The 26,649-nt window shown below is 43.5% G+C and overlaps 2 protein-coding genes across 2 annotated transcripts in view; one reads left to right on the top strand and one right to left on the bottom strand.

The window, feature by feature from the left end:
* Positions 1-2,174: 2,174 nt before the first annotated feature.
* si:dkey-193c22.1 (uncharacterized protein LOC567837 homolog) lies at positions 2,175-8,609 on the bottom strand. Its single transcript, XM_048242541.1, has 9 exons — positions 8,150-8,609; positions 7,621-7,739; positions 7,378-7,527; positions 6,772-6,892; positions 6,056-6,262; positions 5,849-5,932; positions 5,429-5,570; positions 2,813-2,975; positions 2,175-2,623 (listed from the first exon to the last, which is right to left on the bottom strand). Coding segments are annotated over exons 2-9 (1,104 nt in total). The 5' UTR covers positions 7,623-7,739; positions 8,150-8,609; the 3' UTR covers positions 2,175-2,388.
* Positions 8,610-8,986: 377 nt separating this feature from the next.
* The window catches only part of cspg4ba (chondroitin sulfate proteoglycan 4ba), a 29,495-nt gene continuing 11,832 nt past the window's right edge, over positions 8,987-26,649 (top strand). The window contains exons 1-6 of the mRNA XM_048243333.1: positions 8,987-9,288; positions 14,440-14,603; positions 16,704-20,273; positions 20,679-21,152; positions 21,527-21,703; positions 25,267-25,465. Coding sequence (XP_048099290.1) covers positions 9,231-9,288; positions 14,440-14,603; positions 16,704-20,273; positions 20,679-21,152; positions 21,527-21,703; positions 25,267-25,465 — 4,642 coding nt within the window. The 5' untranslated portion in view covers positions 8,987-9,230. The remainder of the gene's footprint in view (positions 9,289-14,439; positions 14,604-16,703; positions 20,274-20,678; positions 21,153-21,526; positions 21,704-25,266; positions 25,466-26,649) is intronic.

Here is a 26,649-nt window from a genome sequence, read left to right as displayed (position 1 = left end):
GTAAACCTGTGTTTTGGTCGATAAATTCCCAATCCAGGAGCACCAGGATTATTTACAGAGTGTCAACGGCACGCTTCGACTCCTTTTTCCATCCATAATTGACACATGATGCCACAATCTTAATAAGTGGTCAATGTTCCTGTTCCTTCAGATAGTGGCCATCTTTAATCCTCAACATCCCAACAACACAATCTCGTCCCAGGTCCAGCAATACTCCTTCTCGGCATTATGGGTAGTTTATACACAGCGCAGCGCTCAAAATAATGCTTAAAAATGCTGCCATCTGCTGTATGAATGTTCTACTACGTAGGTTGAACAGCTGCACACCACGACACAGCCTTGACCTCCTAGACTGAGAAATTCATCTGTCCCCATAAGGCCATACAACTCTTCAATGCTTCAATAAAAGGGAAGAGGAGATAGACTTCTCTGCATAGTCTGTCTGCCTTATCACCTTCTTCATGTTTGTGTACTGACTGTCCACTGGCCTACTGTTTTTACTGCTACACTGTTTACAGGATAGGTCAGGTCAGTCGCGTCACAGCTCCTCTGCCTCAGGACAGTAGCAAAAGAAACCGGCAAGACCACGAGACACGCAGTTAACGGCGTGAATCGCCATAAAAGTACATGTGAAAAGACAATAACAAAAGTACCTAAAACATGGATTACCTGCGTTGTGTTGAACCTGCGCGATTCAGCCCTGCACACGCCCGGACTCGAACCCGCGAACAGCAGCATCTCGGATCGGGAGGCGAGCGCGCTAATAATTGAGCCAAGGCCAAAGAATCCAATAGCCCAGGCTGCTGGCTCGCATGTCCAGTAGCACTCTTGAGGCGACGGGGAGTGAGGTTTACCAACGTTCCACAAGCACAGCTAAGCTAGCTGGCATCCGTTACACTTGCATACAAGCGCCTCATGCTTATTCATCCTTAAGCACATTCTGTGGATATTTGATTTAGTATTTTTTTTATCTTCTACTGTCTTTATTGTTCAGTGTTTTATATATACATATATTACTTTTTATGCTGTAAGTGAATGTTGTGTGTGATGTCTGTATGATACTGAGACCTTGAATTAACCCTTGGGTATCAATAAAGTATCTATCTATCTCTACTTCTCTGACCACCACAACCTGCCATGTAGGCTGCCCTACTGTATAGTGTCAGGCTTTTCATTGTTCAAAGAGTAATCAAAATATTAAACATATCTTGATCTGAAGATAAGAGACTTACAAGTCAGCTGTTAATTGTTTACAAATAAGATCATGCAATTTGACTTATTCTTACGTCCATTATAGATATATAGTATATATTCTCCTCACCATTTTGTATACATTTGCTTAATTCACTATTGTCAGCACATCACAATCCAGATATGAACTTTTACTACGCACACTTGTCTCATTGAATGCCAAAATGCTTTACAATGAGTTGTAATCTAAATCATTATCAAGGTGCTTAAAAACTATAAATATTTTTTTAGTCCGCTATTAGACACATAACTAAGGACTATGATTGGACTACTGTTTGCACCTTCACCCTGTCACTACAAGCGTCTTATGCTTGATCACCCTCAAGCATATTGGTCTTTCTTAATTTAACTTATATAGTGTATTTAGTATTTAGTTTTGTTAGTTTTCTTATCTGTCTTATCTTCTACTGTCTTTATTGTACAGTGGAGTTTAGTTATATGTTTATACTTATACTATGTTTACCATTTCTGCTGTAAGTGCATGTTGTGTGTTATTTCTGTATGCTACTGAGACCCTTGAATTTCCCCTTGAGGATCAATAAAGCATCTATCTATCTAGTCACTAAAAGAAGTTCCTTTCTGAAGTAGCCTACCTCTGTGCCAGGAGATCACTAATGTGGCAATAATGCTCATCCATAAATCCTAATTGTAGGCTACATAAGATGATTGCTCCAAATTCCATTGCAGATGTGTTTTCAGTACTGTACAGTTGGTGAAATAAGCACCAGTTTTGTTCCCACCAGGGAGGACTGACAACAAATTCAGGTTTTTGCCAAACAACATGAGACTTCCACATTCGCATTACTGTAATGACAGAACTACCCGATTGATTGTCTGCTTCCAAGAGCTTACCGGCTAGTTTCCACTTTGGTTCTACAGCATAACATCACCACAGCTATCTTATTCAGTGAGAAATACGAGTCTTTCTGCAAATGATGTTTTAATAGTATCTGTTTACAGTTAAACATGTTAACAGGGAATACTTTTGTGTAAAACTGCAAAAGGAATGACTGTAAAGAAATGACAATGATGTTTAATGCTGCACTGAGTAGAAAGGCAAGTTGTTAAGAAAAATGTCAGAAAAAAGACACATATTCAGAATTTGGTTAATTTGTAGGAAGAGAATGATTCAGTGATTCAACATGCTTCCATGAATTTACTGTACTCCTGTTTGATACAGCCATAGACAGTGTGATAAAAATGTCTGTCTGGTGCCATCAGATCCGTAACCATCTCTGTGTGGTCCAGTTTAGGCATCAGGTAGAGAGACACTTTTACAGAGAGGGAAGTCAGGACCTCAGAGAACCTCATCGATGACTCCACCGGAACTATGATGTCATCGGTTCCATGAAGCAAGCCAAAGGGAGGGACTCTGCACAATGAACAAAATCAATTACAGAAACATTTAAATCAATTGTTATTTATGTCTCTAACACTCTACACACAGTCATATTATTTCATGTTTCAAGTACATGTACAAGTATTTATAATCTATGGTAATTACTGTGTAAGTAACTAGCAAATGAATAAATACATTGGGCAGCTCTTTATTTTTCACTACCTTTTTATCTTTTCTCCATCAAGTTTTTGAATTGCATGAGTAGGTGAGTAATAAGGAAAATTCTGTACTCCATTCATGGCTTTATGCATGGTTGAGACATACTCCACAGCACGCATCTTTTCATGCTGATAATGGTCCAAGATGTTGTAAACTCCACTTAACCCTGGAAAGAAAAATACACAATAAGATTAAGAAAATTAGCTTTATAATTGTCAACAGAAGTGGAGGAAGTACACAATTCCTTCACTTAAAGGAGAATTCCGGTGTGATATTGACCTAAAGTGTGTTGAAACATGATACCGAGTGACACATGATAACGAACATGATAACGAACAGGTATAATAAGGGATCAGATTCCAAAAATAATTCCGTGGAAATGCATGGATTCAGTTGCTTCCAGTAGCAGCAACTGGAATTCATGCATTTCCACGGAATTATTTTTGGAATCTGATCCCTTATCATCCCTGTTCGTTCGTACTCGTCGCTCGACTTATCGTGACTAAATTCAAAATGGCGGCGAACGGTAAAATTCCTTAAGGTACTGTCTGTATAAATCATCTTGTAAATAAACTACCAGTGCTTTTTCAAAGTTCCCCATGTCTCGTTTTTAAATGTCAAGGCCCTCGGAAGTCTACCAATGAAGTATGGAGCTACTTTGAGCCTCGTAAATGGTGTAAAAGAGTGATTTATTTGCATGGCTAGCCCGATGCCCGAGGCACCCCAACGAAACACTGTTGGTAGCATTGGCTAACTAGCGCCAGATTTCTGAGTGCAGGGGACAAGCCGAGGTGAGCTATGAGACATACGTTCACACTTGGTATCATGTTTCAACACAATTTAGGTAAAAATCACACCGGAATTATCCTTTAAGTGAAAGTACTGATACAACTTGTCAAATATTGCTCCAATACAAGTGAAAGTTGTGAAGTCAAAATTTTGTTCAATTGTGAAAACATACCATACATAACATATTGAATGACAAAAATAATCATCTGTGTGCATGATTATCATGCTATGTGATGTTTCAAACACAGCTTTGGGGGTGTATAATGGCTTAAGCAAGTAGTATGCTCCTCTGTGCACATTTGCACACGTCAAAGATGTGCACCATTGACGCACAGTCCCAATTTATGGGAAGCACACGAAACTTCCCACATGCGCGTTGATGACATAATTCTCGTCTCGTCACACTTCGCGTGTGTGGGACACAGACGCGGGAGCATGTCACGGCTTTTAGAATGTAGTGCAGCAACATATTTGGGGACATTGTGCACTATGGCTCCAGGCATCCCAAAGTGCTTGGAGGAGAATGCACTATAGTACTGCACTTGTCAGACAAGTGGGGATTGGGTGCCATTTTACCATGTACTGAAGCTTAACATTTGTGTTGTGTTGTGGCCAAGTTCAGTCAGTATCACATGTTTTCTGGCAGGTTTGGAACTTGGTCTTTTGTCAACTTTGGATTTAACAGTTGGCTACTTGATGACATTGACTAACTCAAACAATTCTCCACGTTCATCAGCTAGCTATCTGGCAAATAAGCCAAGCTAAGCAGCAGTTGGAATGGTTCTTCGAGAACTGGTTCAAGTTGTGTTAAATGTTAATGTGGGTGGGAGCAAACAGACACAGTTTGTTTCTTTTATTGGTGAAAAGGGTCGTCTCGTGGGGACTCATGGGCTTTTTTGTATTTCAAGATCAGGAAAGACCATTCATCACAAAGCTTTAAGATAACACAGGAAAGAAGCAAGGAGGAAATACATTAACTGCACATTTTCCCATATCTCTGAGACCAGTTGGGGCAGTTTTCATGTCTCTGTTGCTGAGTTTCGGGCATCAAGAATCGCCAAGTATCTTCTAGGGACTGTTTTGAGTATTGTATGCATTAAGTTTAAAGGTAGGCTTATTTTTTTACATAACTCACCTCAAATGCATTAAAACAAAAGTAATGAGCGACTTTTGAAAATGTAAGGAGTAGAAAGTACAAATATGTCTAAAAATGTAGGGAAGTAAAGTAAAAAAGTTGTTAGAAAAATAAAATAAATACTCCAGATAAATAAATATTAAAGATACCTGAAAATGTTACTAGTACAGTACTTAAAGGTACTGTATGCAGGTTTGGTATTTTTGGCAAGTGTAGAGCTCCCTCTAGAGTTGCAATGTATTTATACGTTATTCTGCTATTGTAAATAGCAAACTTATCCCCCTGCACACAATGTATGCTTTTTTTGTGGAGGTGAAGGATTAACAACAGACAAAAACTATCTCCAAAGAGCTATATCTACCAACACGGTAATGTTTCACGATTCTCGCGATATTTGTTGTGGAACCGCTCGTAGAAGTTGCATGGTTGGTTTTCTCGGTAGGGACTCGCTACGTCTATGCGGTATAGCTATGCTAGGTGAACGATTCGCCTACTACAAGTTCGTTTACCATCAAATTGGCTTTGTAAAGGTGAAAACCTTGCATAGTGTGCCTTTAAGTATTTGTACTTTGTTACTTTCCATCTCTGATTGCCAATAACAATAGCTTTTACATAGAATGCTCATTGTACAACTGTTCTGACAGGTATCCAAGGTCAAAAACAAATGCAATTGATAGCCGTAAGTCTCCTTTTACCTATGATTCCCTTGACTGCTGAGGTAATGGCTGTTTGTTTAGCTGCCTCTATACCAAGCTCCTCTGCTTCGTCTATAAGGAACAGTGTGGTCAGAGCACACAGGTGTGCCCCTGCTGAGTGGCCGATTAACACTATGTTGTCCTGAGGGCAGAAATTAAACATTTCTATTAGGAAGCCCTTATAAAATCAAAAACACAAGGAAAAAATGGTCTCCAGAATACAACAGCACTCTTTAAAAAATAATCAGTTCATGTTACATTATTATTTATGTTTCAGTATTATGTCTCTTTATACGTTTCATATAGGCATATTACATATGTTTTATATAGGTTTTATATAAGAATCACTAGCTTTATTACTGTTGCAATTCATCCAGTCTTCATGCACAATAAATAAACTGCATTAGCATTCAAGCTTACCTTGTCAATATTGAACTGCTGTCCTTTCTCCCTCACCCACAGTAGGCTGTCTGATATGTCCTCGACCATATTTAATACATTCCCCTGCAAGCAAAATCACACAGTAATGGCATGCTTCCTCAAACACAAGACAGAACTAGTGTCACACTAACATAGCACAGAAAATGCTGACCATTTTAAAGGCAAATAAAAGCAAAACTTTGCTACCTCTGGATAAATTGAGTAATCTGGGCAAACCACAGTGGCATTGAGTTCCTTGGCCATCTGGAGAGCAAGCAGACAGTATGTGCTTCTCTCTCCTGACCCCCAAGCACCACCATATATAAACACAACCACAGGCATGACTTTATGTTGATCCATGCTTGGAGAATGGTATAAATCCAACTTCTTGCCCCTTCGACCAAAAGTGATACCCTGAAAACAGATGTGGGTCATCATTACAGTTTCTTCCTTCTCGACAGAAATGTTGAATATGACCACTTACCATTACTATTAAAGGAGCACTATGCGCGTTTGGTCTAAAACCTGGGAGCTTGCAGCCTAAAAGGCATGCATAACTTTGCAAACACCACCCAGAGCCTTGCAGGCACTGCTAGAAGCTTGCTAACATGCTAACTGGTGTCTTATGGTGATAGCAAGCAACGCTGTGCTGTGAAACGTTTTCTTAATTATTGCACTAGGATCCAGCCCAAACACATAAATGCATAGTGCATATTATACATGGCTGGTGGGAACCGCATGTTTATCTGTCGTTCACATGGTCTTATACCATCAAAATGAATTTGAAGAAAACTAAAACTAGTTGCTTGATAAAAGTAGACCGCAAAATGTTGCATTCGTGTTTTTAGTGTTGCTTTAACTTCATACACATATACACACACACACACAAATGCAACTAGTGCACAGAAAGCTTACAATCTTACTTTTACATAATGCTTGTTGTTGTCAACATTCTTGTACCAAGACTTCCACTGGAAATATAGCCTGCCATACTTGAAGTATTTCAGCATCTCCAGTACTGCTCTTGAGAGGCAGTATATGCGTCTAAACACACACACACACACACACACACACACACACACACACACACACACACACACACACACACACACACAAATCATACCATCAGATATAGAGAATGACAAATGATATTCACAAATATCAAAAACTTTTACATTACATTTTCTTAAATGTGACTATGTTAATGATTATGCAAATCATAATGCAAGGTAAGGCAAGGCAAACGAAAATATATACTGTAGTGTGTGTGTGTGTGTGTGTGTGTGTGTGTCGTGTGTGTGTGTGTGTGTGTGTGCACTTTGAAATGTGGCAAAGGGAAAATCAACGTTATCATCAATATCACCAAGATTATCAACAGCCATTCAGCATAACCATCTGATCTAAAGTTTAGCTTAATGTATGAAGATACACTTGTAAGTAGGTTTATGTAGATTGCTACAAAAGCACAAGGTAGACACATTTTCAATATTACACTTTGTTAGTTGAAGGTTAGTTGAAATACAACTAACCTGGGCTTCAGACCCTCAATGTACTTCTTATAACCTGGTTTATTAGGCCAACCATACAGCCACTGAGCAACAAGTGAAATGCCGTAAGGAATCCCAACAAACATGGCACCGGCAGCTACTGGTAGGGAAACATGGTATTTCAGGACAATCCTGGAGACCGAAACCACAATATGTTAGTGCGTTAGAATAATGCAGTAGTCAGACTGAGTACTATGCAACTTCTAGAGAATATTTTTCACTCACATTGTTGGTAATGTATGCAGTTATAGTCCACCACAGTGTTCCACTTGACAACTGGGGTTCCAACAGGCAACGGCAGGTCCAAGTATTTTAACAGGTCCCTTTCATGGCTGTTCAACAGTCTTCAAAAAGATGTGTTATGTCATTCTTTTGCACGTGCAGTGTTGAATCACGCCCTCTACTGTTAGTGAGTGACATTAGCCTAGCTATGACATTGGACAAGGTTTGCTGTACAATAACCATCCTCATACACATATTTCAGATTCAAAGCATTTCTAATTTGTAGTATACCTATAGCATAGCTTGTCTGCTGAGTTTGTATCTTTTGAGAATAAAGGAGTCGGTATCCAATATCAGATAACTTGACTAATAACAATTTGTAGGCCCACACAATATTGACAAGAAAGAATGCGGTTGTGTTTTTGATAGGAAGACAACAGACGACACGCGAGATCGCCCAACATGGCCAAAAGCGACAGTTTATTGTAGTTAACCTTTAAAGGGTCTGGATGTTAAATAGCCTACAACTTACCCTGAGATGCTCGCAAGAATATTCTCGAAGAATGCCTGCCGGTTATAGCACAAAGGCAGGCTAACGTTAAATATCAAGGTTGAATTGTGTCCAAGCTGTGTCGAGGCAGAAAATATGCGCCACGCTGCAGCTAATCGTTGAAATCTACGTGCGCATTATTCTCCTCCGCGGTGGTTTCATCAGGATAGCCTGCATGTTGTGCTGTAATAACGGTGGCATACCGGGCAGGTACACTGGCGTCGCGACGATGGTGCCAGGTGTCTTCCTGGTCAGTGGTCAGTCGCTTCACAATTACAGTCTCCAATTGGTGGTTAATCTTCAGAAGGCGGGACTATAAAGCATTTAAAACATGTCATTCAACCTACTCCAGCGCTACACATCAGCTGTAAACAGAGTAGCCTAGTTTATGTGCTGAGCTTTCCACTGATCGCTGGTTGCTCGTGTAGAAAATAAAATGTTTGTCTCCAAAACAGTTAAAAATTAGCCAATGAAAATACGAGTAGCATGGGCTACTTTGTGGAAAAGCTCCAATGAAAATGTGAAAAATGCATAGATCCCACACAACCAGTTTTGAATGGCACAACAAAAATATATGAACGTCACTACTAGGAATGAAGGGTATCTTACTACAGGGAGAGGAATGTCTTTCCATCTGCAACTTGCCTGTTCCTTTTTACTTCACATTGTTTTTGTCACAAAATGGCAGATGAAATATGGCAACAGCTGCAGTGAGGAAAAGCCTAGGCTAATAGCCTACTAAGAAGATGGAGTGCATGTCTATTGTAAACCCGATTGGCCCAATCCATAACATTGTTACGTTTTTTGGTTGTTGTTTCGTTCATTGATGGATCTCACTTTTGTGATCGGAGGCAGTGACAAAACTTAAACTTGTGAGGAGGGGGCGCATGAAGGCGGAGCTCTAGAGCTGTACTCCTGTGCCTCGGAGTAGCTGAGAAGAGACTCAGACTTCTTAAAGTGGTGTCCGGTTGCTCTGGAGTCACACCTAGCCCCAGAAAACAGTAAATATGTAGTCACAGTTGATGGTTATTCCCTGGATATATAAAATAGAATAGAGGTGAAGATGAAGACCGTGATTTTGTTCACGTTGGTATGGTTCATGGTCGGACAGACAAACGGAGGTAAGCACGAACTTCGCGCAATAAATGTCAACATAGCCTATCAATTGCCGTTCGGGCTAGAAGGAAAGTGTGTTGCAGTTTTATGTTTTAAATGGGTCTATGGTCGGTGTAGGCTAGGATCCAAATGCAAACCCCGTGATATAAAAACAGCATGCGACCGTGTTGAACTTTCACAAATCATTGCATAGGCTACAAAACAATGGCTGAGCAGCTCAGAGAATGCACAGCCACTACCTTCACCTACTAATGAAGCTCATTGTGGCAAGGGCAAGTTACTGTATAGGTATTGAAGGTATTTCTCTCCATGGTTGCAATTACAACTTTCTGCTCGCATTCTTATTTTAGGACACGTTATTATGGGGTCCTGTTTTTCCTCTGTCAAAGCTTTTCCATGCGATCTTCATCACTGAAGCTGTCGCCCTGAGTCATGTCTTGTTTAGTAAACGTCGGGTGGTTGATTTGCTTGTCAGTGAATGAGTCTTCGTAATAGGCCAATAATAACAACCATTAGTCTACTTCTGCGTTTTACTTTAAACATCTCTTTGGACTATTTACTGACAGGCACGTTTTTAAGAAAACCAAAGTAGCCCAAGGTCCATAATGCAATTGGTTGTGTGGAGGATAAGTTTGCATCTGAAGACATGAAAGCAAAACCCAATCTCATATTGAATTTATAGCAGATCGAAAATATAAGATTGTGTCTTGAATTTAATAGGCTGAGAAAATACTGCATTCTGTTTTATATGGACATGATTAGCCTTAGTCTATTCGTTGTAAAATAGAGCCATCAACTAAAACATTAGGCCTATTGTTTTTAAAAAGGAAATTATGATGTCATAAAGTAAGCCTGCTTGTTATTTTAGGGAAAATTGGAAGTCTTTGGATTGTTGTAGCCTACTTACTCCCTGTTGTGCATTGTCATATCAACCTGCAGCTTGTATGTGGAATGACCTACTAATTACTAAAACTCTGGCATGTCTGTCATGATTACCATTAGAAAGGTAGTTTCTGTTTCGCATGTTCCAACTTCTATCTGCCTGGTGCCAATCGGAGACAGGAACAGGGTGTCTGACTGTCCTTTAAAAATCATCACATTCAGAAGAGACTTCACTTTGAAAGCAGCATGCTCAAGGGTGTATTGACTGCCAGACTTGTCACATTGAATAATGCCCAATGTACAACTGAGGAGGATCGGCTATGTTTATCACAAAAGGATAAGAGGTCGAGGAGATACACAGGCATTTTTCATTTGATCATAAGCTGAACATGGTCTGTAGAGCATCGCTTTTTTTTCTGGGTGTGCTCAATTGCTTTTGTATTGGCAGTTCTTTAGCAAGGATCCTCAAGAGCCCATGTTGTTTGTCTCCTCTTTCCACCATCTCAATTAAAAAGGTGTGTATACCGTGTCAGTAAATTGTCTCAACCCCGGCCCATTGAACCCCCCGGTCTTCGAAGTGCATTTTTCTCATGCTTCATCTGCAGCTGAACGCATGCTGCTGGCCCACCATCTTTCAGAGTACAGTTCAAAGTCAGGTTCAAGTACAGAGAGAGATAGAGGAGAGGCCTCCCCCTGTCTCTAATGGTGACAGATTACTAACGGCCACTTGCATTCCAGGCAAGGTTGAAGATGGCCAAGACATGATATGTCAGACTTGATGCTGACAGAAAAATCTTTTTATTCAAAAACATGAATAAAAACTGCATGTAATTGATAATTACATATAACTGGTAATATTTTTTATTAATAATTAGTAGGTCATTCCACAAAGCTGCAGATTGATATTGATTGATTGTGAGCAAGTCCATCGGTCCGAAGACTTCCAATTTTCCATAACATCTTCATAGAAGCATATATATTTATATTAAAAAACTATGTAATTGGTAATTACATTATAGTGTCTAATGCTGCTTTGACTCTGTGGCTGTTAGACAGAGGCATGCAGATACAGCGCCAGCTCCTCGGAAGCATCTCTATGCAATGCCTCTAAGGCTTTCTCTCTCTTTTGCTCTCTCAACGGACGTGTGCACGCACCTTTGTGACAACCGGCTCTCGTGTCAAGACCGCATCCAATAACACGTGAAAAATGCTTATCAGGGGCCGTATCCAATTTGTCATCCAAGGCGAAGGCTAGAATGTCTAAAAAGTTGTGAAAATACGGAGCTGTGTATCCATATGTAAATAGAAGAGGTCAGCTTTGTCTCCAGGGCATGTAAGTGTAAATCCTGATATTTACCCATGGTTGGTGATTCCATTGCCTTAATTCATTGCATAATAGCAAATCAGAGCACACACTGCAAAGGAAAGAAGGAAACCAACTGCAAAGGGAATGTGAATTTAATGTAGAAACATGATCGGATATTCTTCATGGGAATAAATAGATAATCTGCCACCTTTTATCATCTCAGTGGAAATGTAATATCATACATATTACATCATACATATTTAAATGTTTCAGCCTCTTTCAGCATTTTAGATGATACATTATTTTTACTTTTAAAATCTGAGATGTTAATCTCTCCAAATATACAAAATGTGTTTGTGTGGAAAGCTCACCAGCAAATAAGCTTAGTGTTTTTAGATCACCCTCAAACCATGGTCTTACCTCTTTGTTTATCATGTACAGCAACATACCACATACAACATAGTCTGATTATCTCACTATATTGTTCACTATATTGGTCTCTAAGTGCCTCACTGTCCTCCAGCATTTTGACAATAAAGTTGAATCTAATCTAATCTAATCACTATATTGGTCTATAAGTGCCTCACTACCCTCCAGCATTTTGACTGATGACAGTTGTCTAGACGGGGATGTTTGTCGATTGCTCATCAATCAGTTCCAATAGTCGTATTAATACATTTGGCTGCTCATGACACATGGCAGGGCTGTATACTGCAGTATCCATCTTACAGTGTAATTGTATAACCAAGGATAGTATATTCCTGATTTGTGTCAGAGCAGTCTGATTTTCTATACCCCAACACGTACCATAACACTAGTCTTAAACCTAACCTTACAGTAACGTCAGCTGTAAAATGATAATCATAGTGTTATGCTGCTATGACTCTGTAGGTGTCTCACAGAGATGAGTGCAAAGGATCAATGTTTTGTTATTTATTGTCATTACTTATTGCATCATTAGTGTTAATCTGTAGGCTACTACACCAACCTCAGCAATGTAGCCAGCACTCAGCACAAGTGTAACTGTACATGTAGTCACCGAGAGGGAAAATAGTATATCAGACTCAGGGTTGTGTAGGTGTCAACTGGACCAGCACAACGTTCTAGAACATGCTTTGTGTGACAGTTTGTAATTTGTCCAGTAGATTAGAAAGTAGTCATTAGGGGTTACCTGCTAATCTGGTGGATTTGAACCCCATTTACGCGGGACAGTAAGGGACACTCTGTCGTCAGATGAGAAAGCAGGGCACATTAGTGTAAATTACAGGGCAATGCAGGGCGGCAGAGAATGAAAGAGAGAGAGAGATGGAAACAGCTGCGTCCAGGTTCTCACAGTGGACGGCCGAGGCCAGACAATGTGCCGTTGTCAGAGCCTGTAATGTTGCTGGTGAGGTGCTGTCAGGGCAAGGCATGCCAGCACATGCACCCCTAGCACCCACACAACACACACACACACAGACACACACAAGGCAGAACACTACAGCCACTGGGGCGCCACTGCTAGAGAAAGAGAGAGAGAGAGAGAATGGAAGAAATGCAACATATGTAAAGAGAGGGAGAGAGATGGTATTATAAGAGAGGGAGGGACCATTATTGAGGGAGAACTGGGGACAGAGAGAGAGAGAGAGAGAGAGAAGTTGTTATTAAAGGAGAATGTGGGATGAGGAGACTGAGGGGGCACTTGTCAAGCACTTAAATCCCAAGAGGTCAGGCCTGAAACCAGACCTCTTAGCTGGTCTTGAAAACCATACAACAGCATCGCTTCAGTTCAGTTTTTATTTGTCATTGTTATAGGATAACAATGAAATTGTTGTTAGAGCAAAAACAGACAGGCATATAGTTTGAAGTTGTTCACCCATTTGCCTTATATCAATTTACCAATTTACATCCCCATGAATCCCCTATTACTTTGTACCTAATTTACCTCCCCATAAGTACCCCTAGAAAACCCCATAAAATGCTATGTCCAGTAAAGTGCTTGGTGCAATCAGCGTCAGATTAACATCACAGCATACCTACAGCCCTTTCTCTAAGTGTGTATGTGTGTGTGTGTGTGTGTGTATGTTGTTAGCCACAGACCATACACGTTCAGACATAAAAAAAATACGCTGCATGATTTAAAATGAATGGTGTGGGAAGTGATGCCACTCTTTAGGCTGTGTGAGATAGAATGGGAGAGGCTAAGCAGGGAGGTAGTTAGGGAAGAGTTGTGCCAGGCACAGGGAATGCAGTGAACACACTGTGAGGTGAATAGTAGACTCCCTCTAGAAAACTAGCTGGTCCTTCAGCTTTTTTTTTTTCTTTTTGGCAGACTTAATTTGCTCAGTGGTCATTTCCTCAAAGGATTCCACTATGAAGGAGATAGGTGCCAAAAGATTACGTGTGTGATTCAGAGAGGAATTACCTTCTGTAGATTATTGGCTTTGCATCATTCATTTTAAGTGGCAGTTTTCTGTTCGGCTACAACTGTGATGTTTTACAAGCAGGAGGCAAGGAGTGGGGGAGGATGAGCCTTTGTTAAATTTGTTCCTGCCTACGGGACATCACCTGGATTCAAACCTCCCTCTGAATCATAATAATCATTTAGAGAGACACTCAGGAAAGCCTCCACTAAAGTATGGAGATCCCCCCCCATACCTTATCTCATGTCTGATTGTTTTGCTAACCAGTGTATAGGGGTTATCTCAATTTCCATAAATTGTTAAGATTTATTGTCATCTTCGCCATGGGGCTCACTCACCCAACACTAAATCTAAAATCCTTCTGCACGGTCCTGACATTGGAAGTAGGACATATTACGTCAAAAACATCTCATCCCATCGCCCTTTTTATGTTTTCATTTTGAATTTCACACATCAAGCCACCCAAACTGCATCCAGTGTCATGGAAAAGGGAAAGTGAAACAGTTCATTAAAGTGTGGGGGGGTCTTTTTTTCCACACACCCGCTGTCCCTCCCCTTCTCCACAGCCTCCTTCTATGGCGATGGCTTTGTGCAGCTGAGGGCGGTGGAGGCATCCAGCCGGAACGCTCTGCACGTCCGCTTCCGAACCTCCAGCAGCTCCGGGCTACTCTTCCTGGCCGCGGGGCAGACGGATTACCTCACGGTGGAGCTGCACGCCGGACGCCTGGAGGTAAGGACCACCCACACCCACACACACACACACACACACACACACACACACACATATACACATCTCCACACACACACATATACACATCTCCACACACCCACCCACACACACACAAACACACACACACATAGACAGAGTCACACACACAGAAACAGACATGCAGAATGACACATACTAAACATGCAGTCACACAGATACATTGAAGATAGTCACGCTTACATTCACTTAAACACAGAGTCCTCATAGACTTTGGCTCACCGACATGTGCAGACACTCACCAGGGTACATGTCACACACACACACACACACACACACACACACACACACACACACACACACACATTGCACCCTCAAGCACCTTTTCCCTGTCTTAGACATCTTCCATTGCCTCATAAAAATAGCAACACATGTTCTTTAAGGGTTAACATGGGGTGGAGAGTTCAACCTCTCTGGCGTGCAGGAATCCCCACAGAGAAAGAGACAAAGGTGTCATTGGATTTGCCCTATGAACAGCCACTGTGCATAGATACACTAATCTAGTAGGACTTAACTCAAAGCTTAGAGAAACTAGTGAAGGTATGCACATGCAACCTAATTTTTGTCCTGGTTTCAGACACAAGATAGAGCTGAATTTATTTGGCAACAAAAAATACAATACATACGGACACTAATCTTTTCAGCTCTTTATTCAAAGCTCACTATGAAGTCTGAAGTCTGGACTCTTGTCAGGCCTTGTCAGGTACTTTCTTCAATGATTGAAGAATGATCCTTACTCCAAGGATACTGTGTTAAAGATTTAGTATTTATTTACTGTGTGGTTATAGAGTACACACAAGTCAGTTCAGGAAGGATTGCTTGGCACAGCTCCAAAGACCTGGCAGAGTGTTATTTAGAAAAGGGGTTTACATTACAAGCATGGTGGTCACTCTGTTTCTGAGCTGAGGGAGTTGGAGCCATGATGACATTGTGTGTGGGAACAAAATACATTTACTGCTGGAAGACTCTGACCGCGGTCCTTATAAAGGTTGCCTGCTGCAACTATGTCAGATGAGATCAACACAATGAGCTTGTACAGTGAGAGAGATGGAGAGAGGGAGAGAGAGAGAGAGAGAGAGAGAGAGAGAGAGAGAGAGAGAGAGAGACCCACAGTTGTCACTCTGGTGCTAGCACAGAAGAGTTGAGAGCAAACATTGCATAAGGCCCTTGAGATGGATTTTAACTGTATTCACACTAAGTGTCACTGATGTGGGTAACTGTAGATTTGGAGGTTACCCTAAGGCTACAACAGAACTAGGCTTGTTTAAGGGAGGTCTTAGTACTCGCATGCGACAGGGCTTTGAGCACGATGAGCTGAAAATGTTCAGTTCCACATCCTTTATAAATGTCCCAGGTCACCAAACAAAAACTTTTTTACCATTCCAACTGTCCCCAGGCTGGAATGGGATAACCCTCTCAGTGAATAATAGCCATAGATTAGCACAGTCTCTCTCTCTCTCTCTCTCTCTCTCTCTCTCTCTCTTTTCCACCTTGTATTCTGCCCTCTTTCTGTCTCTCTATTTATCTTTTCCACCTTGTTTCTGCTTTTCTGTTTTGTTTCCCCTGTTTCTTTTCTTTCATTCCCCTCCCTCTTCCTCTTTCTCTCTCTCTCTCTCTCTTTGAAATGCCTGAGAGTTCCCAACAAGCCTTGACAAGTCCTCCCTCCTAGTGCAACTTCCACCCTTCCACTCAAGACGCTGTGACAGCCCCATCACCGGCTGCAGGCTAGACTATAACAGTCCCCTCATACAGCCACAGGCACTTCACAAAGTCCTCTGCTGTGTTGCTCTGTGACATCAGGGGAAATGTATGTATTCAAATGTATACAATGACTGCCACTACTTCTGGTGACCATGAAGTTGACCATGGTTGTGTCTGGTCCTTTTATTTTGCTACTGGCTTCAATTCTAATCCTCTGTGAAGTCTGACAGGATACAAGTGACAGCATGCAATCTACAAATTATCCTAAATTAATCTCTGGATGTCAAAGTGAAACATATAGTATTTGCTTTTTTAAATTTCATGTTGATCTGATTGCCTCTGCTTTCCCCCACTCTACTGTAGGTGAAGTTGGACTTAGGTGCTGGGGAGCGTGTGTTGCTATCAGACAAAGGCTCCCAACTGAATGACCTGGCTTGGCACACACTGGAACTTCTCCACGAGCGCTACAACGTCACCCTGACCGTGGACAAGCACGCCCACACCAGGGTGAAGATGCCCCGGCCAGAGCAGGAGCTCAGCGTCCAGGACGGGCTCTTCGTCGGAGGCTCCGGGGGTCTGGACAAACTCTACCTGCCCGGCGACCAGACTGGCTTCCGTGGCTGCGTGGACGAAGTCATATTCAATGAACACAACCTCCTGTCCTCCCTGAGACCGTACTCTGGGCTGAAAAACGTCCACGAGGTCTCTCTGGGCTGCAGCCCACAGTTTTTGGCCACCGAGTTCGATCCTATCAGCTTCTTCAGCTCCCGGGCATACGTGTCCCTTCAGTCTTGGACTGCCCAGCAGGAGTGGGTGTTTGAGTGTTCGGTACACACTTCAGCCAACGAGGGAATCGTCCTCTACAACTCGGCGCGACAGGGGGACTTTGTGGCCTTGGAAATTCAAGAGGGCCTGTTAGTTGCCATCGTGGGCAGGGGTGGGTCAAAAACAGAGTTGCACTCTCTCACTTTTGTCAACGACAAGAAATGGCACTACATGAAACTGTACTTCACTGCCAAGAGCCTGCAGCTGACGGTGGACAAGGAGATGGTCAAGACCAGCATCGCCGCCCGATCCAAAAGCTTTCAGCTGAAGGGGCCCATGTTTGTGGGCGGTGTGGATGACAGCACACGCTCTGAGCTCAGGAAGATCGGGCTGGTGTCGGTGTCGGGCAAGCGCGTCCGAGGCGGCTCTTTCAAAGGCTGTCTGAGGGACATCAAAGTGAATCAGACCAGCGTCGGTCTGCCTCAGGCACTCGTCACAAAAGACATCTCAGTGGGATGCGAGCCAGAGAGGGAGCCAGAGATGACCACAACAGCAACAAGCCCCACAACTCTCCTGGCCTCTGTGACCCAGACCCCCCCGGTGCACATGTCGACGCTCGCCAAAGGCCTGGTGAAGAAGTACGGCCACAACTTCCTGGTGCTCCGGGACCTGGTGGTGCCCGAGGGCGGGCGTGGCTCGCTGGAGTCCAAGCACATCAAGGTGAACCTGGACTTCAAGAAACTGGGCGTCCGCCAGTCGCAGATCATGTTCCGCATCGAGGAGCAGCCGGTGCACGGTCAGCTGCGGCTGGACGTAGACGAGGAGCAGGAGGAGAACACCTTCGGCATGCTGGACCTGTGGCACGGCCGCGTCATGTACATCCATGGCGGCGCCGAGGATCCGCAGGACTTCTTCATGTTCTCCATCTTCTCCAGCAGCCGGAAGGAGGTGCCCTCCTACCTGAAGGGCAAGAAGATGCATCGCTTCAACATCACCGTGACGCCCACCAACGATGCGCCAGAGCTGAGCCTGCCCGAGGGCAACCTCTTCTCGCTGCTGGAGGACTCCAGGAAGCCTCTGACCACCGAGGTGCTGAGAGCCACAGACATCGACAGCGACCGCGCAGACCTCGTCTACTCGGTGCTGGGGAAACTCAACGCCGACGCAGGGTTTCTGGAGGATGAAGACAACCCAGGCCAGGTGGTGACGTCGTTCCCTCACACCGCCCTGGAGGAAGGGAAGATCAATTACGTGCACACCGGAGTTAAGAACTCAAGGATCGTTCTGAGGGTCAGCGACGGAGAGAAGGTCAGCAACACTGTGGTCCTCAGGGTTTTGGCTGTGCCCCTGGAGTATAAAATCACCAACAACACGGGGGTGAAAGTCACACAGGGCGAGACGGTCATGATTGGCACAAGGCAGCTGGCCGTCCAGACGAATGCCGTGAAGCAGTTGGTGGATATCCGTTATGACATCACCGAGCCAACCCGGTTTGGGGAACTTCAGAGGCTCCACTCCAGTGGAGAATGGAAGCACACCAGCTCCTTCTCACAGAGGCTTCTAGATAAGGAACGCCTCAGATATGTCAGCACTTTTCAGGAGATCCAGGCGGAGGATGTGTCAGATCTTTTTAAGTGTACAGTCACCGTGGCAACGAGAGCCACAGAGGAGCTTGTGTTTCCGATCAAAGTGAAATGGATCAGGTATGACATAGTCAGAAATGACAGGTTGGAGATGGACAAAATTAGAAGGGTTGTGATTGATTCTGAGTATCTTTATGTTGAGGGTCAAGGACTTACAATCCCCGAGGATGAGCTCTCTTTTAGGGTGTTATCTCCTCCAAATAAAGGAAAGCTTTTATTGAACAACGTGGTCCTGGGGGAAAACTCTACATTTAGTCAAACAAATGTGACAGATGGAAAAGTCGAATATCAGTTGGTGGATAGGCCATATGAAGACACAAATGATACATTTACTTTTCACGTTTTCACCAAACACTCTTACTCGGCCAGTCACAATTTTACTCTTGGTATTATGGCAGATGTTAACAGTATTTTCCTGAAGAATGAAGGGCTGTCACTTCTTGAAGGGGAGAGCAAACTCATTACAAAAGAGGAGCTTTTTGCAGAGACTTTGAGCACCAAAGAAATGTATTACACCATCAAGAAAGGTCCAAAACATGGAAGACTGACTCGCATTAACACATCCAACTCTACCTCAGACAACAGCAACATGGCCACCTTCAGCAACGAGGACATCCTTGGAGAACGTCTCATCTACATCCACGACGACAGTGAGACGACAGACGACTACTTCACCTTTGTGGCCTCTACCAGCCTAACTCCAGATCCTTCATCGTCTGAGGAGGATGACTATGTCACCCCTAAGGAAGGATCGTTTAACATCTCCATCCAGCTGGTGAACGATGAAAAGCCTGTGCGCATTGTCGACAAAGTTTTCCACGTGGTGCGCGACGGCCAGAGGCTCCTGACGCTGGACGACCTCTGCTTCCACGATGCGGACTCGGACTTCAGCGACGGGCAGCTGGTGTACACGCGGCGGGGCATCCCCATGGGGGAGTTGGTGATGGCCAACGACACGTCCCGCCGGCTACACCAGTTCCGTCAGGAGGACCTGGAGCAGAAGCGCGTGCTGTTCACGCACCGTGGCGTCAGCTCGGGCCGCTTCGTGCTCTTCGTGTCTGACGGGAAACACTACGTGTCCACACTGCTGGACATCAGCGCTCACGATCCCTACCTCAGAGTGGGCAATAACACAGGCCTGCTGGTGCAGAAGGGACGCGAGAGGGCCCTTAACACCACAGCTCTCAGCGTCCTCACCAACCTCGACATCCGGGGCGACGACGAGGTCACGTTCATCGTTAAAGAGGCACCAAAACATGGTGGACTGTTCTGGAACGGGACCCGGGTTACGGTCTTCACACAGGCTGAGCTGAAGCAGGGGCTTGTGGCCTATCGCCATGACGACAGCAAAAACATGGTGGACTCCTTTGCCATCAAGGTGAAAGCAAAGGACATGGTTGTGGATGCCAACGTGAAAGTTAAAGTCTACTTGGAAAGCCACCAAAGGCCACCTGTGATCCTGAAGAACAAACCATTACTGGTGGAGGAGGGAAAGCCTGTTAAGATTGAGAGAAGCACATTTGAGGTGAGTAGTCAATGGACTATCTTTAAACACTGCAGAAAATAGATTTGAAGAGGATTCATAGCCAAAATAAATATAATGTAAATAGGGGTGCCATTAAATCTAACAAAGAACAAGAACACATAATTGAAGAAATCCTATTTTCATTCCTAGTCCTTCATGTTTTACATGTACACTGGAGCAGTTTTAGCATAGTTTGCTGCTCTTGATTTACTGAACACATCTGGTTTGTACTCATCTCAGGCTTTGTAGTTACACAGTCATTATTGTCAGGCGTGACACAGCAATTAGGTGTGGAGAGCATGCAGTGCTAAGTTCAAATACCCTCACATGCTTTAAAATTCAAATCATATCTCTGTGTATATGAAGCATAGCGCTGGTTTAAATACACTGTTTGTAATGTTTCAGGTTTCTCACGAGGATAACCTGCCCTCTGAGATCATGCTGATGATCACAGCTGGCCCGTCTCATGGGTACCTGCGGCGTTTTGTCGAGGGCGAGGAGCGGTACATGGGGACGGAGGACAACCCAGTGAAGAGCTTTACGCAGGAGGACATCAACGATGGCAACCTCCAGTACGTCCATCTCGGGGACGGACACCTGGACGACACGCTCACACTGCAGGCCAGCAATGGGGTCACGGAGGTCAACAACATCACTGTGTCTGTCGACGTCATCCCCAGCCTCATACCGCTGGACGTCTCCAACTTCACCCTCAAGGAAGGGGCCTCCAAGGCCCTGACGGACCAGGTGCTCCAGGTCACCAACAGGCACTACGAGGGCCTCAACTTCCAGTTCAGTGTGACCGGTGGGCCTCAGCACGGCCACATCGAGCACTCACGCTTCCCGGGGACCAAGCTCTCGTCGTTCACCAGGAGAGAGGTGAGCTTTAAAGACTGCTCACAAGCTGAGAAAGGAAAAGTTATGTCTGCTCTCACTGAAAGAAGAGTCAGAACAACTTTTACCTTGAGGAGTTCCAGGTTGAATATGTATGTTAACTTTGAATCTAGATGTGTCTAGTTGTGTAAAGTAGGAAGTAAGGAAGGTCCACTCAGTCTCCTTTGAACCATGCAATATTTCTTTCAAAAGAAATTTGTCACAAATAGGCAAAAACGTGGACCTTTGTTTTTATTCCTGTCAGATCATCTTTATGTTAGTAGTGTACAGAAAAGAAGATGTTTCTGTAGTCTGAGGCTATCTCTGGTCACTCTTGTTGTGAATCTCTCTCTCTCTCTCTATGTGCTCCATGGCCGCAGGTGGAACAGGAGTTCATCTACTACGTGCATGATGGCAGCGAGACCCTGGATGACCGATTCACTGTCACCGCCAATGACACTGACCTGCGAAAGCACAGCACACCACGGACACTGTTTGTTGAGGTCACGCCCGTCAATGACCAGCCCCCGGTTGTCACGGCCAATAGGGTCTTAAGGGTGAGTTTGAGTGCATATGTCAGTGTGTGTCATCTTTTCTGAGCCATATAAAAACACCACTTGCACAGCCTGTCTCTCTCTCTCTCTCTCTCTCTCTCTCTCTGTGTGTGTGTGTGTGTGTGTGTGTGTGTGTGTGTGTGTGTGTGTGTGTGTGTGTGAGGTTGTAAGGTTGTAGGTTGTGGTACAAGTGCAAGTAAGGTTGTGGTAAAGTGTTCTCTGATCACTAATTACATGTTGACACATATTTAATCAGTGTTGAAAGAGTTTAAAGCATTTGTTGGACAGTGTAGGAGATTTTGTGTGTGTGTGTGTGAGGGTGTGTGTTTTTTTTGTGTGTGTATCATCATTAAAATGTAGGCCCTATGTGCAATGTTTAAGGTGTGTTTCGGGGCTGATGAGACTACAGTGTAACACCACCGTGTGTGTCCATGTGGCAGGTGCACTGGCGCCTAAAGCCAGTCCCTGTCAGCTGATGTCGGGCCGAGTGTGTGTCTGAGGGAAGGCTTGGCTCAGAATAGCTCGTCCACCCATGGCCTCTCCTGAATGCCTGGAGTTCCAGAACGCCTGACCGTTATAGCTAGCGTGGGGAAATCTCAGTCCATCACTGACTGTAAGGTCTAGTAATTAGGTCAAGGGAATTGTTTTCATAGGATGACAGCTTTTCTATCATAAATCTTTTATCACAGGTAGCAGATAGGCTTTTGCTGTGGTATAGGGATTGTTTTTAGGGTAAAAGAGCTTTATGGTAAAAGGGTAAAAGAGCTTTATTCTAAACCCAAATACAAATTCTAAACCAGAATACAGAAACATGAATTGAACTCAAAAGAACTATGACATTTTTGCAGTATGCAATATCTCCACTAGGTGGCTCACAAACCCTACTTGGTCTGGTATAGCAGTTAGTGGCAATACTTTTGTGGGTCCTGTATGAGGTTGTTATGATGGGACAGAAGCAATTGTTAATTACTGATTTTAACAGATTAGTATGTGAAGAATGGTTATGCATATGCTATTGGTTTAAATGAAAATATAGTGTTAAGAAGTTTGAATTATGATATGATATGATTTATGACCTCTTGTATTAAGACACCTCATGAGATGGAGGTGTGATATTGACCTAAAGTGTATTGAAACATGATACCGAGTGTGAACGTATGTCACATAGCCCATCTCGGCTTGTCCCCTGCACTCCAAAATCTGGCTAGTTAGCCGATGCTACCAACAGCTTTTTTCAATAGTGGTGCTTCGCATCGGCTAGCCATGCAAATAAATCACTGTTTTACACCCATTTTTACGAGGCTCAATGTATCTCCACACTTCATTGGTAGACTTCCGAGGGCCCTGACATTTAAAACGAGACATTGAGAACTTTGAAAAAGCACTGGTAGTTTACTTACAAGACGATTTATAACAGACAGTATCTTCACTAAGTTTAGCGTTTGCAGACATCTTGAATTTAGTCACCATAAGTCGAGCAACGAGTAAGAATGAACAGGTATGATAAGGGATGAGATTCCAAATATAATTCAGTGGAAATGCATGGATTCCAGTTTCTTCCAGTAGCAGCAACTGGAATCCATGCATTTCCACTGAATTATTTTTTATATAATTTATATTATTTAATTTTTATATAATTTATATTATTTAAGTAAACTACCAGTGCTTTTTCAAAGTTCTCAATGTCTCGTTTTAAATGTCTCCCTCTTGGAGATACATTGAAAATGTCAGGGCCCTCGCACCACTATTGAAGTCTAACTAGCCAATGAAGTGTGGAGATGGGCTATGAGACATGACACTGATCATAACTCAATACACATTTTCGGTCAATATCACAATCGAATTCTCCTTTAATAAAGCTTATGTTGTTTTCAAAATGACATAATGTCTATTTCTATCTTGGAAACCTGCTTATATAAATAATGTGTTGGAGAAGACTTCCCCTGATGAACTATGACCACAAGAATCTCTCGAGACGTAGACGTGAAATGTCAGGGGACACACAGGATACTGTGGCTTTCTCAGAAAAAGCACACTCCCCTTCTGCGGAACTCAGTAAGACAATGTTTATTCTGAACATGGGTTTGTCCCTGGTCAATCAGGGTTTAAAAATGTCTTGGAATCGTAATATTTTGATGTCACAGTGGACCTGATTTAGGGATCTTGATTAGCTTGGGTTTGTGCACTCTCAGTTCAATGTGGCAGTAGTTGAAATAAGGTACCCTGTGTAGTATAATGAGCTAGTGTAATAAAGTCAGCTGCTGAAGCACACAGTTTCAGTCACATTAGCACAGTCCGTAGTTTCCCATGCTGACAAATGATTTATGTTTTTCAATTTATCAAGACTACTCAGCTGTTGTTGATCAATTGCCTTCACAGGAGCATGTTGTGTGTGTGTGTGTGTGTGTGTGTGTGTGTGTGTGTGTGTGTGTGTGTGTGTGTGTCTGTGTTTATTTATGTAATCTAATGTGTGCATATATTGTGTACATGTGTTTGTGTGCACTGTATACATCTGTGTGTCTTCATGTTTCATGTATGTATTTATGTAGGGTGTGGGGAGTGTGTGTGTGTGTGTGTGTGTGTGTGTGTGTGTGTGTGTGTGTGTGTGTGTGTGTGTGTGTGTCTTCTTTGATGAGTTTTCAATAATTCTAGCATCCCCTGAGCGCTCTTTCTCAGTCTCTGCTTCCAGCTGAGTTTGCTCTATAAGCTGCATCAGTGACAGCGGCGGCTCCTCATCAGGTGCTAATTGAAAAGAGTCCTCCGAGCACACTGCACTGGGACAGCACAGGAGAGCCCACATTAGCCCTGCATCAAAACACAGCATCGTCCTGGGCCACACAGCACTCTCACGACGTATGGACAGTTCACAACACGATCACGTGTATATGAATGATCTGTTAAGACACAGCAACCTCTGTGCTCGCAGAGATACCAGTTGACCAGTAGACTGAGATGGACACTGTGTGTGTGTGTGTGTGTGTGTGTGTGTGTCCATGCGTATAAAAAGACACACAGTTTACACACCCAAGAGGGAAATTGCACAAAACACAAGGGTGTTGGTCTAATGCAGAAGTCCTGCCAAAGTTTGGTCATGCAGTTAGTATTTTGACCCCTTGCCCTTGCCGTACGCTCTTAAGCAAATGCTGCTATTGTCACTGTCAGTCAAAAGTTCTTTCACTCTGTTGTGAAAAAGCTACTAGGAGCAAGATAGTAACACTATGGCTCATTACTCAAGGTCGCTCATAATCCATGTCATTGTTAGGCTGTGATACTGCTTGTGTCGCAGGACAGTGCTTTTTTTCAGCCAGATTGTCATGAGTTACATTTTTGGTAGGCCGCGTTAATCTCTCATTCCATTTCAAATTCCTCAATTCCCCACTGTTTGACCACTTGTTCTGTTGGGAAAAAAAGAAAGTAGCATATTTTACGATGTCCTGACAGTGACCCAGAAATCACGAGCTGAACAAGCCATTCCAAAATGTCAGACTAAAAGTTTTTCTCCTACCTGTACATCCATGGTATTCTAACAGCACACCTGTGTTCTGTGTTCTGTGTTCTGTGGGCAGGTGTGGGTGGGTTCCGTGACAGAGATCACCACCAGTGACCTGAACGCAGAGGATGAGGACTCTCCCGCGGAGGACCTCATCTTCATGGTCACGCAGCCCAGCAACGGGCACCTGGCCCTCAAGAGCGCCCCCACCAGGCCGCTGATGAACTTCACACAGGCCCACATCCAGCAGGGCCAGCTGCTGTTCGTCCACAGCGGTGAGAGAGCGTGACAGAGGGAGAGAGATGAAGAGAAAGAGGAAAGAAGAGAGTCAGAAAGAGTGAAGGAAGGGAGAGTTGTAAATAGATAAGATGGGTAGAAACCCTGTGAGTTAGATATAATAGTGTGTGTGTGTGTGTGTGTGTGTGTGTGTGTGTGTGTGTGTGTGTGTGTGTGTGTGTGTGTGTGTAAGAGAGAGGGAGAGAGAGAGAGCGGAAGAGAAAGAGAGTGGCTCTCTCTGAGCTTTCCACAGCTACTAAACCCCAGAAACTGCTTTCCACAAACAGCTGGATATTTCACTGTTTCACATGGAGCACTTTAACGCCCCACAGCACAGCACAGCACAGCACCGCACAGCACAGCACCGCACAGCACCGCACAGCACCCACAACCATAATCCGCAAGACAACACTCCGTACAGCAGTTTGCACATGCTGACAACATACACAGCATGACACCATGCAATATATCCTGAAACAACCACACCACACAATAATGCAACACAGCACACTGCAACACATCTGATGCCGCGTCGCGTGACTTGGTCAGTTGGTGTATATAAATAACTATATATATAAACCTGGCTGTTTCAGTACATTTTAAGAGTCACTCATTCAGATTTCTGAGTGGGGCAGAATATGAGGCAGGTGTAGAGAGCATTTATGCAGCGATATATTTGCATATATGCATACACAGCATAATACAGTGGAAGTGAATATTATTTTGTATAATAACATAAGAATAAAATCAGACCCTATCCAACCATTTACTCACAATTATATGACCTTTGCAACAAATGTCCAATTAGATACACCATCAAGCACCTCCGCAAGATCCTATAATGGCACATTCAGAACAATTTCTTGTACGTGAACGGCCCAAATAAGACTTTTCATCATCCAAAAGTAAAGGAACAGCGCAAGAGAAGGAATAGCAGTGTTCCTCCCCTGCCCCACATTTGATTGGCAGTCAGAGACTAGGCGTAGTAGGGAGTTGCCTTCCCTCTGCCTCGACGAAGTGCTGAGTGGCTAATGCCTTGGGCCGCTGGGTGCTGCTTATGTAAGCATGTGCTCCGCGTTCGCTCCGATAAAGGCCCCTGCTTACTGTTCCGATGCTTATCTCCCATCTCCCCCATCTACTCTATCTTGTGTGGGCTTTAATTAAAGGTCTTTTGTTCTCTAGA

Source organism: Alosa alosa, chromosome 5 (genome assembly GCF_017589495.1).
Source record: "Alosa alosa isolate M-15738 ecotype Scorff River chromosome 5, AALO_Geno_1.1, whole genome shotgun sequence".
Taxonomy (NCBI): Eukaryota; Metazoa; Chordata; class Actinopteri; order Clupeiformes; family Clupeidae; genus Alosa; species Alosa alosa.
Note: the sequence above shows the minus strand (reverse complement) of the source record. Positions and strands in the feature narration are given on the sequence as shown.

Bases quoted from the DNA above. Each gene is read 5' to 3' on its own strand.
- si:dkey-193c22.1 (XM_048242541.1), bottom strand. The intron at 2,976-5,428 runs GTAAAAGGAGAC...TTTTCTTTCCAG, and splicing joins AGCAGTCAAGGGAATCATAG to GGTTAAGTGGAGTTTACAAC. The intron at 2,624-2,812 runs GTAGTGAAAAAT...TTCATTGTGCAG, and splicing joins GATGGAGAAAAGATAAAAAG to AGTCCCTCCCTTTGGCTTGC.